Genomic DNA, 11,780 nt, shown 5'->3' with positions numbered 1-11,780 from the left:
CACACCATATGACATTTTAGGTAGTTCAATTGAAAACTATGAATTATTATATACAGATTATTATCCTACGAAACACATTCAAGCCGGCCTTACTTCTGCTGGACCCTGTATTTCTCCCCACAGGAAGCCCACATCCACAGCCGGGTTGCTTCTTACTTCAAGACCCTCAAATCCATTCCCAAGATGCTCTCATCCTGAGACCTTTATACCTACATCCCTCCTCACCAAATGACCCCCAAGCCATAGCCATACTCCTGTCTCATTCCAATACCTTTAAATTTTTAATCTCTCCAAAGAAACCTAAGTCCACAACATAGGGTGGGAGGCCTTGTCACTCAGAGACTCCAAATCGTAAACTCAGGGGTCATACATGAAAAAATTATTGAAAATTCAGTTCTGCCAATTCGCTACTGTCACCCCAACTCCACAGCCTTGGCAAGACACCACAGAAGGAGCCACAAATTCAGTCTTCGGCCCACTCCCTGTTATTCCGCCAAGGAGGACCTGCCTCCTCTTAGGTTGGCAGCATCCCAAGCAATGCAGTGGAACACAGTCAGGAGTGTAGTTGGAACGTGACATGAGACAGTTACATAATCAGAAACAAAATCCACCCCTCCGTCTCAGGAAGTATAAAGGCAAAGTATCCCAGCCATCACCATCTCACTGTCACTCTCAGTGCCACCATGCTGGCCTCAGGGCTGCTCCTAGTGGCTTTGCTGGCCTGCCTCACTATAATGATCTTGATGTCTGTCTGGCAACAAAGGAAGCTCTGGGGAAAGCTGCCTCCTGGCCCACCTGCATTGCCCTTCATCGGCAACTACCTGCAGCTGAACACAGAGCAGATGTACAACTCCCTCATGAAGGTGTCAGGAGGCAGGGAGATGGGTGGTAGGGTGGGGCTGGGGCCCTCTGCAGTCTGGCTGGGATTTGGTGGCAGGGGATTGGAAAGGGTGGACTGAAATCTTAGGAACGGGGCGTTTTGAAAGTTTAGTGTCAGGGTCCTAGCCAGGAAAGACCAGCTCTTGGGATGTCCAGTCCCTTGACTATCAGAACTTGGGCAAAATGCATGCCACTCTGTGAGGGCTGGGTACAGAGCCAGTTGAGACTTGAGGCTGCGTGCACTCACCGCTCCCGTCCCCCTCCATCAGATCAGCCAGCGCTACGGTCCCGTGTTCACGGTCCACTTGGGCCCCCGGCGTGTTGTGGTGCTGTGTGGCCACGAGGCTGTGAAGGAGGCTCTGGTGGACCAGGCGGACGAATTCAGTGGGCGAGGCGAGCAGGCCACCTTTGACTGGCTCTTCAAAGGCTATGGTGAGGGGGATCCTGTGTGGGGGCAATGTGGTCAAGCACAGATGGCCTCTATTTCCCCAGCGTTCTTCTGCCAACTGACCCAGCCACTCAGGGCTGTGTCAGAGCCCTTCCTCTCCATCCCTGTCTCTATCACTATTTATCCCTGTGACCCCTCCGACCTTTCTCAGTGTGTCTGCATCTCCCTGCTTCTCTCTGCCCCATCTCCCAGCTCTCTCAGTACAGTCTCTTCTCTCTGTATCTCCTAGAAGCTCTTGGGTTTTTGCTTTGGAGGCCTGGTCCTATATCTCCATGGTTCCTCTTGTCTTATTCTCCTCATTTTTTTGTGCTTCTCCATGATTCTATCTGCATCTCCCTGCCTCCCTTTTTTCTTTGTCTTAGAAACTCTCATTATTTGTGTTTCAAGATCCTCATACCTCCATTTCTTCGTAATAATCTGCTGACTCCAGACCTTCTCTGTTTCTCTGTGTATATTTTTCGACATTCTCCACTTCATTTTTAGAATCCTTCTCAATTTTTACTCCCACCTCCCAGATCTCTGGAGATCTCACTTTCCCACTTCCCTCCACTCTCTCTCTCTCTCTACCTGTCAGTGTCTCTGCATCGCACTGTTTCCATGGGCAACCATCTTTCACCTTTCCTTCTGATTTCCTTCCAACTTGGTCTCTGTCTCTTTTGGTATTTCTCTGTTGCCATTCTCTACCTGTCTCTCTCTCTCTGCCCACCCCTGTCAGGCCCCGCCCCTCTCTAAGCCCACTCCCGACTCCTACCCTCCCTCACCAGGCGTGGCTTTCGCAAATGGGGAGCGCGCCAAGCAGCTCCGGCGCTTCTCCATCACAACGCTGCGGGACTTCGGAGTGGGCAAGCGGGGCATCGAAGAGCGAATTCAGGAGGAGGCAGGCTTCCTCCTCCAGGCCTTACGGGACACGGGCGGTGAGCCAGGGACCCCAGGGGACAGAGGAAGAAAACGCCCTGCATGGACAGGCGCTTTCTCACCTGGGAAGGGAACTGGGTTGGGGGACGGTGTGCCTCGAATTCACAGACTGGCATCAGATCACCAAGTTCACTCCCCCAAATCGCTTCTCACTCACCGACCCCACACCACCTCCCAGGCGCCTTCATAGACCCCACCTTCTTCCTGAGCCGAACTGTCTCCAATGTCATCAGCTCCATTGTCTTTGGGGACCGCTTTGACTATGAGGACAAAGAGTTCCTGTCACTGCTGCGCATGATGCTGGGAAGCTTCCAGTTCACAGCTACATCTACAGGGCAGGTAACCAGTCCCACCCTGGCTCATCGCTGACCCCCCCACAACCAACCAACTGCTCTCCCACATGGACTCAGGTGCCCCAAATCCTATCCTTTCTAGGCAGGGTCCGCTCAAATCCAGTCTTCTCCCTTGCACAACCCAACCCAGAAGAGGTGCCCCAAACCCACTCACTCTCCAATACCTGGCTATCTCAGCTATACTTCCCCTGCAAAAACAGAAAGGCACTGAAGGGAAGAAGGAAAAAGGAAGAAAAGGAGGGAGGAAGGAATTCTAGATATGTATCCCAACCCAACTGACCTAAATTCTAGGACAAGGGACTTCACACTTAATTCACATGAACACTTAGATATGTACTCCATCCAACCCCAGGTAAATACCTAAACATCAGGACAGGTGCCTTTAAACCAGTGCCTCCCTTGCCCTAGGACAAGTCCCACTCCCATTTGATGATGTCCATCAACACGTGTCCTTCCTTTTCCTGCCCTTCTCCATGCCCCTCCCTCAGCTCTATGAGATGTTCTACTCAGTGATGAAACACCTGCCAGGGCCACAGCAACAGGCATTTAAGGAGCTTCAGGGGCTGGAGGACTTTATAGCCAAGAAGGTGGAGCAGAACCAACGCACGCTGGATCCCAACTCCCCGCGGGACTTTATTGACTCCTTCCTCATCCGCATGCAGGAGGTACATGTCAGCAGCCAGTGCTGAGAGGTCCAAAGCCAAGCAGAGAGAAGTCACAGTGCAGGTGGGAGAGAAAGAGGCCCACTCATTTTGCCCATTACATCACAATAATCCTCACAACTCCATGAATTAACCATCACTGCCTCTCTACTGAGCCCTGAGCCCTCAGCCATGGGCTGGAATTGTGTGTGCAAATCATAAGCACAATCACATCTATAACACTGTCAAGCAACAGGCACTGGTTTAACAACTTTATGGTTTTCACCTATGTAACACTCACAACAGTTGTTGTAGAGGCTCTAATGTGATCTCGATTTTAGGAATGAGGAAACTGAGACCCAGAGGGTATAAGTGCCATGCCTGAGGCCACACAGTGAGGAAGCAGTGGAACCTAGCTCAAACCCTGGTCTCTCAGACTCTAAGGCTGGTGCTTTTAGCCACCATGCTCTTACCTTTCATTCCCTGGTTATCAGGTAACCTGTGTGGACAGGTGACCTGGTTTTACCATGTGACATCTCTGGGTCCCCAGTCCAAGCTGGATGTCAGTCTCCTTTCTTCACAGATAGGAGATGGGGCTTTATGGAGTCTGAAGTTCAAGGTGAAAGGATCAGGGAGTGGATTCTCCTTCATAAATTGCAAGGTTTTGGGGGAAAGAATAGAGTACAGCTGCTTAAATACCTGTCTGTGTTTGAGAAAATATCTCTTCAACTCTCTCTCACGCAATCTATCATGATCTGTCTACCTCTCTTTCTCATTCACTGTCTGTCTCTACCCATCCCTTTCTACATATTTCTACAATTAAAAAGTGGCAACTCAGCTGGTAATTAAAGGACAGAAACCCAGCTGGGTAAAGCGTGTGAGAAGAGCATTGGGGCAGATACAGCAGCCTTGTAAAAGGCCTGACACAACTAGGGTCCTTCTTCCCACCTTTGGAATCTGAGAGCACTGGTGAGTTGGCTAGGCCTGAAGCAGTCCCTCCCTGCAGGAACAGAAGAACCCCAACACAGAGTTCTACTTGAAGAACCTGGTAATGACCACACTGAACCTTTTCTTTGCGGGCACCGAGACGGTCAGCACAACCCTGCGTTATGGCTTCCTCCTGCTCATGAAGCACCCAGATGTGGCAGGTAAGGCTGGACGGTGCAAGGAAGCAAAGGCCACAGACTCTCATAATTCCTCTGAGCCCACTGTACCTCCTCACCCCTCAAATCCCTGGGCCCTCAAATACATCCTGCTAACCAGACACTAGGTCATGACATTCAGCTAAAACAATCTGAAGTGCTTAGTAAATAGTTCGTGTGCTGAGCCCACCAAGGGCCCACTACCTGCCCCTCCAGACCATTCCCCAAGTCTTCTTCCTCCCAGCTTCCCCCAGGATTCTGGCACAACCAGGTTATCAGGACCCAGTGCCAACAATGTCTATGGACAACCTGTTTTGAATGATCTGTGTCCGTGACACACACTAAGTCATGCCTGTCATATATCCAGCTGTATAGATTTGGATTATCTTCCCTGCCCAGAGACCCCTAGGTCCCTAAACATATTCTCCCCTATCCCCAGCCAAGGTCCATGAAGAGATTGACCGGGTGATTGGCAAGAACCGGCAGCCCAAGTTCGAAGACCGAGCCAAGATGCCCTACACAGAGGCAGTAATCCACGAGATCCAAAGATTTGGAGACATGATCCCCATGGGCCTGGCCCGTAGAGTCACCAAGGACACCAAGTTTCGGAACTTCCTGCTCCCCAAGGTACTAGAATACATGGAGCTCAAACCTGCTCCCTGAGACCCAACACCCCACCCTCCTCACAGGCTTCCCATTGCCTGTCTGACTCCCTCAACTGTAGACTTCCTCAATCACATGTCCCTTCAACTTTCCCACTCAGAGGCACCTGAATCCCGTTTGTACCTAAGACCTCTTCCCTTAAATCTTAGGTACATATGAACTCCATGTCCCCCAAATTTTGTGTCGTGGAGACATTATCCTCACTTCCCCAGGCTTGCCTATCTCTGGGACATGACTCTTATGGCCCCCAAACATTCTGCCTTGAGATACTTGACCCCATGTCCCCCAAACCTCCTACCCCAGGGAAGATCCCAACTCCCATGCCTCCATTCTCCTCACCTAGGCACCCAAATACCCCCTCTAACTCCATGAGCTCTCAGCACACACTTTCCCCTCCTGCTTATCAAAATCCCTCCCACCTCCCCACCAGGGCACCGAAGTGTTTCCGATGCTGGGCTCCGTGCTGAGGGACCCCAAGTTTTTCTCCAACCCTCTTGATTTCAACCCTCAGCACTTCCTAGATGAGAAGGGGCAGTTTAAGAAGAATGATGCTTTTGTGCCCTTCTCCATAGGTAAGAGACCACCATGTGATGCCAGCCACCAGTCACACCAAAAGGGGCCCCTTCATCCCAGCTCCCCTCTCTGAGGTGTAGCCTAGTATCTTTCTCCAGCTTGGAAGTCTTTCTTATGATCTAACCTGCAGCCAACCAACTGCAAACCTCATAACTACCAACTACCTAAGCCCAGGCAGAAAGAAAGGGATGATTGTACCCATTTCAGACATGAGAAAAGTCAAGGCCCAGAGTGACTCAGAGGCTTCTCCAAGGTGACTTAAATTCTTCAAATTCCTAAGAAGGAGATGGCAGCACAGTAGCCATATTAGTGTGTTTCTGAGGAAGGGTCATGTAAATTCCTATTGCTACATCCTGATTTGACTCATCCCCATGCCATGTACAAGGGAAACTGAGGCTAAGGGAGGTTATGGGACTTCTTTGAAAGTCTCTCAGGCCTTGACATTCAGTCCCCTCCTCCCCGGGAGGATGCAGCCTGGATGGGGAGAGGAGAGAGGTGGCCAAGAGAGTGGGCCTCACCTCCTCCCACCCTGTCTTTTCAGGAAAGCGGTACTGTTTTGGAGAAGGCCTGGCTAGAATGGAGCTCTTTCTCTTCCTCAGCACCATCATGCAGAACTTCCACTTCAAGTCCCCGCAGCCACCCCAGGACATCAATGTGTCCCCCAAACATGTGGGCTTTGCCACCATCCCACCTAACTACACCATGAGCTTCCTGCCCCGCTGAGCTAGACCTGCCACTTCCCCTACAAATGTACAGGGCTAGTGGGAGAGCAAACTGGGGAGGGGTGTGGCCTGGGTGGGGCTAGAAGTAGGGGCGGGGCTATGATGCTAGCCAGAGAGCTGGAGCAAACGAAGGTGCAAGGTGGATAGGAGAGGAAGAAAAAACTGATGGGCTGTCTGTTCACCTTGCTGGAGAGTGAGCTTTCAGAGCTGGGATGAAAGGAAGGGAAACTTTACGCAGTACTATAAATGACAATAATAACAGCTAGTATCTATTGACATGTACTCTGTGTCAGCTCTATGCTCAAATCATGACACACTCACTGCCCTTGATAATCACAAACCTATGAAACGGCAACTGTGTGTATGCCCATGTTATGAGAGATACAGCTGATTTTCAGCAAGTCTCTCTCTGAGATCTGACAGAACACAATAAATGCTCAGCAGTTCCTTGAACTCAGATCTGCGCAGGGATGGCTACCCTTAGCCTACTGAACTTTGGGTAGGTTCTTAAAAGGCACCTCTTCCTCGAGTAAGAAACAACAACTTAGTGTAGTATTATAGGACATAAACGGCTCTGTCCAAGGATTTTCCCAGAGTCCTGGCAGGCAGCCAACCTGCTTCCACACATTCGCCTATGCTCTTGCTCATTCGTGCACATTTTATATGCCAGGGCAGAGTTGTCAGAGAAGGCTCACCGTGTGAGCCAGGTGATGGAGTCTAAGATATTGGGCTCCTGCTAGTGGCTCTGTGTGGAGGAGGGCTCAGAAAAGGAACATGGCTGCTGTCTGCAGTTCTGTCTGGGAAGAAACTCCCCCCCAGCTCTTGTCCTGTTGCCAGACACTTCAGTTCTGCCTCATATATCACTGGTGACCTTCAAGGTGCTGTCCCCATGGTGGAGCCTGGAGGGAGTGAGTCTGAGTAAGTCCGTGTCTGCGGCCCTCCTAGAGGAGAAGCCTGAATACCTCACTGACCCAAGCCCCACCGGTTTTTACAGCCAGAAGTTATGGGGACTTAGCTCCTGGCACTGGAACCCTGGGCTGGCTGGTCTGGTGTGGGACTGGGATGCTTCACTCCTGAGATGTCACCCCAATTTATATCCACCACATATGGGAATGGGACCAGCCCCATTCCATATCTCCCTGTCTCTGCCCTTCCGCCCTTCCTATCCATCTGTATGAAGGTTGTTTCTTTAATTTCTTAGTTGTCAGACTTCCATACAGCTCACGTTTTCTGATGGTTGTGAGTGATAGTTGTTCTGTAGTTTAGCTGAACTTTTGCTGTGGTTGTGTGATGAGGAGAGCCATGTTTCCCTACCTCTCCATCTTTACCAGAAGCTGGAAAACAGAATGTTAATATTCTTTTTTCTTTGTTTTACAATTTTACATTGTATTTATTAGTTTTTAGAGAGAGGGGAAGGGAAGAGAAAAGAGAGAGACACACTGATGTGAGAGAGAAACACTGATTGGTTACCTCTGGAATGCCCCCCACTGGGGAATTGGTCCACAACCCAAGCCTGTGCCTGTGACTGGGAATTGAACCTGCGAACTTTTGGTCAAAGGTTGGCTTCAATCCACTGAGCCACACTCACCAGGGCAAAACAAAATACCATTATTTGAAAGACAGAAACAAAAGCTGGGTTAGTTTCGTTACCTTCCAGAAATACTCAATGTGATGATGTTCCCCTGAATCAGGCTCATTCTCTCAGACCTGTCTACACTTTCCAAATCACCTGCGTGTTTCATGCTTGAAAGTGGGAGCGTTCAGAAAATACGGCACACGGGGAACTCCAACATTAGTACAGGTAAAAGGTGAGTTTACAATCACAACTATGTTCAAAGGTTAATTTTCTAGAAATTCCTGTTAGTTGATCAAAAGCACAAAGGAACAGAAGGAAAGTTTTGATGAGGAAGTTAAACCATGCATTTCAGTAAGTTCTTCTGGTCACAGAACACAGGGTGAGCCGCAGGTTGGAGAAGCCAGTTGGAGTAGCCCCTGCAACTCTTGTGACACGGTGGGTCCCAGCTGAGTCACAAAGGGCATCTCAGTGGGAGCTTTATCTGTTAGGCTTCTTGCTTACATCACTAAGCAGCCAAATGGTCAGTTCTTTTCTGCTGTATGATGAACATGCAGAAAAGTCAATATTTCTAAGAGTGATATTTTTAACTGCAGCCATTGAAAGGTTAACTTTGCTGCAGAGTTGTGTTTTCCTACACTTCATTTTTCTAAAGATATATTTATTTTTAGAGAGAGAGGAAGGGAGGGAGAAAGAGAGGGAGAGAAAGGTCAACGTGTAGTTGACTGTCCCACATGCCCTGTGGGGACCTGGCCTGAGAATCCAACCAGCGACCTTTTGGTTCACAGGGCAGCACTCAATCCACTGAGCCACACCAGGCAGCGTGCATTTGGCTAAATTATACTACGATGAATGTATTCCCTTATTGAGTAATAATTCCCTTATTTGAGAAAAGAGAGAAGGAACAACTTTGAAAGGGTAAAAGTGCTCTTTCCCTATGGGTGGTGTAGGGCAGTGGGTGACGACACAGAGAACGAGACTTAATTCCATTTTACAGGATAGGAGCTCCTGTCACTTTCCCGCTTTCTGGCACAGTCGGCAACACACTTGCACCTGATGGAAAACAAAGCACTTGTTGGCCAGATTCATGGGGCTTTTTTATTTTTTTTCTTTTGCACTGGAAGCAGTAGTAGTGCCAGGATTGACCTTCATGGGCCACCACACTGGAGCCTTCACCAAACCCAGTGATGGGGTTCTTGCATCCAGCACACTTCTTGGAAACAAGGTCCATGTAGACATCCACACAGTAATACTGGTCCTCCGCAGTGGTGAAACACTGCCCAGCCAGCTTCTTAGAGCAGGTAACACACACAAAGCACTCGGCATGCCAGCGTTCACCCTCGTAAGTGACTCTTCCAGGTGTGATGGCCATGTTGCATTTCACGCAATGCTTGGCAAATTTGGCCTCATGGCAAGTCATGCAATAGAAGTCCCCCCTTTAGGGAAGAAGCTCCCAGTCTCAACGACTGACTTGCACTTGCTGCTGGTGAAGGAGTCTTTGTGCCAGATGGTCCCCTTAGACCCTGCCTCTAATCTGCTGCTACAAGGGGCTTGAAGCAGCCCTTGGACTTGGGGGAGTCCTCTTGCATGGTGCACTTGTTGCACAGGCTTTTGTTGTCCTTGGACACAAAGGTCACTTTGGCCAAGGGGTGCAGGCCCCTGTCACAGTGGTAGCAGGTGTCATGCCACTAGCCGTTGTTATAATGCATCTCCTTGGAGTGGGCACCAGTGGGCTTGCCATGTTCCATGCAGGTGCTGGCACAGAATGTGTCCGAGCACTTCAGCAACAGTGGTGGGCATCCTTCTGCAAGCACTTCTTCCCCTGCCGGGGGTCCCTGTGGTGGTGGCAGGCGAGTTTCTCAGCCATGGTGCTCACCCAGCCCCAGGGGGGATCTCACACTAGATGTGTGCACAGTGGGATGTATTTGGCAGGGATTGGATATAATATTCTAGGACTTCCAATATGCCGCCTGAGGATGCTTGGCAGTGCAGCTGTCCTGGCAGGGGGCCTCCATCTGCACCGAGACTGCCTGGGGCCAGCGGCAGCGGTAGTGTTGGCAGCAGACTCTGACCACTTTACTTTCTGGCACTGCAATATGTTCCTGTATCACCTTCCATTTTTCCTGCCCCAGTCTGGAATCAAGCACTTCTCCAAGGAGTCCTGTCTCCTCTAAGCTAGTGACAGGTGAGGGAGAGGAGTTTGGGTGGATCGAAATGAGAGCTCCTGTCTACCAAGGGCCTCTCCACTCTGAGAGTCCCTTGTTAACCCATGAAAGGTTTAGAAGGGGTTAGAATCATTGCATTCTAGAACCTGAGAATCCCAGACCCACCTTATTAAGACTGATATACCTGGATTCCTGCAGAAGAAAGAACAAAGAAATTACCCCACCTCCTCCAAATCCTTTCCTGAGTCCACTTTCTACCTGTCCTCATGCTGGGATGAATGGTGGTCTCTCTCCTCCTCCATTTCTGGGCACAAGGAGCTCCATGCAGAAGAGAACACTCATATTGCCCCGAGCCTTCTCCATTACAACCCTGGGGACTCAGAGACACTTGGGCTGACATGCAAACAGTTCATGGCATTGGGAAAGTGGCTTCTTTATCAATCACAGACCTGGAGAGTTGACCTGGGGCTGGAAGCAGAGATAGGGGAACTGAAGGCAGACTTAAGATGCTGGAGATTTTGGTGGAGCAGGAGAGGAGCCTCCTCCCATGGGCACATCAGCGTGGGTGAGAAGACACCACTGAGCAGGTCCCCTAGTTTCAGCAATGCTGGACTGGAGAAGAATAGACAAAGGAGAAATTGGGGGGAGGGCACACTTGGAAGAAAGTCATAGGCAAAATGGAACAGTTCCAGATATTGCACCTCAGTGGCAGAGTTGACAGAGAGTGTTATTATTATTATTACTGTTATTACCATTATTATTAATCCTCACCCAAGGGTATGTTTATTGATTTGACAGAGAGAGAGAGAGAAACATTAATTGGTTGTCTCCCACAGGTCCATATGTGCCTGGGGGCTCGAACTCTCAACCTAGGTAGATGCACTGATGGGAGTCAACTTGAAGCCTTTTGGTGTATAGGACTTCACTCTACTCAGTCCAGCCACCCAGCCAGGGCTGTCAGGGAGTATTACTGAAGGACTATGAGTAAAGGCAGCTTGCATAGCAGGAAGCACCAGAGACCCTGGGTATAAGCACAGAAGCTTTGCAGAACTGCCTGGGGGTGGGGGCAGTGAAGAGAGAAGCACAGCTGGAAGACATCAGGAAGGGAGACATCACACATGGGCAGCAAACTCAAGCTCCTGGAAGTGGAAGGTTCCAGAGGTGGGAGTGAAAGACAGATGGAGAAGGGGGCCCCAGGAACCAGAGGAGAGACAACAGCCATGGTCAGGAGGACCGGCCAAGGCCGTGGCTATTGTCTGCTGGAGCTGACAGTGCTGCCTACTTTAGATGGGGCACTGCTCTGAGCTCCAGTCCCCTCCCAGCCCAAATCACTTGCTGCTGACCTACCTGTCAGGTCCCCAGGAGAATTGAAGTGTGGGGCTTGGGTATCACAGGGCTTTGAATGCTAGTCTGTGGGGCCTAGATCTGTTTCCTAGGTCCCTGAACAAGGTTGCTGAGCATTGGGTCTCATTGCTCAGTGTTCAACTCTCCAGTGACTAGTAGAGATGAGCTGAGGAAGCTCCTGGCTGAGATTGAGGCAGAAACCCTCAGGTTGTCTGTGATCAGAGGACAGGAGAGCCGAGTTTATTGGGAAGCAAGTGAGAGGTGCAACAGGGGAGGGGCGGCTCCTCTGTCTGAACTGGGCTCCGTGATCACAACCCTGTCACTTTCCTCCTGAACCACTGCATCACTGCATCACTGCTTCA

At 50.2% G+C, this 11,780-nt stretch overlaps 1 protein-coding gene and 1 pseudogene across 1 annotated transcript; one reads left to right on the top strand and one right to left on the bottom strand.

The window, feature by feature from the left end:
- The first annotated feature begins 652 nt into the window (after positions 1-652).
- On the top strand, positions 653-6,612 carry LOC123478395 (cytochrome P450 2A13). The gene is made up of 9 exons (XM_053917828.2): positions 653-863; positions 1,149-1,311; positions 2,092-2,241; positions 2,421-2,581; positions 3,084-3,260; positions 4,243-4,384; positions 4,818-5,005; positions 5,472-5,613; positions 6,156-6,612. The coding sequence occupies exons 1-9, from the start codon at positions 684-686 to the stop codon at positions 6,335-6,337; spliced, it is 1,485 nt and encodes a 494-aa protein (XP_053773803.1). The 5' UTR covers positions 653-683; the 3' UTR covers positions 6,338-6,612.
- Positions 6,613-8,606: 1,994 nt separating this feature from the next.
- On the bottom strand, positions 8,607-9,847 carry LOC128780100 (four and a half LIM domains protein 1 pseudogene; annotated as a pseudogene).
- Between the last annotated feature and the right edge of the window lie 1,933 nt (positions 9,848-11,780).

The sequence above is a fragment of the Desmodus rotundus genome, unplaced genomic scaffold, assembly GCF_022682495.2.
Source record: "Desmodus rotundus isolate HL8 unplaced genomic scaffold, HLdesRot8A.1 manual_scaffold_333, whole genome shotgun sequence".
NCBI classification, from domain to species: Eukaryota; Metazoa; Chordata; class Mammalia; order Chiroptera; family Phyllostomidae; genus Desmodus; species Desmodus rotundus.
The sequence above is the reverse complement of the archived record's forward strand: the minus strand, read 5'-3'. Positions and strand labels throughout refer to the sequence as shown.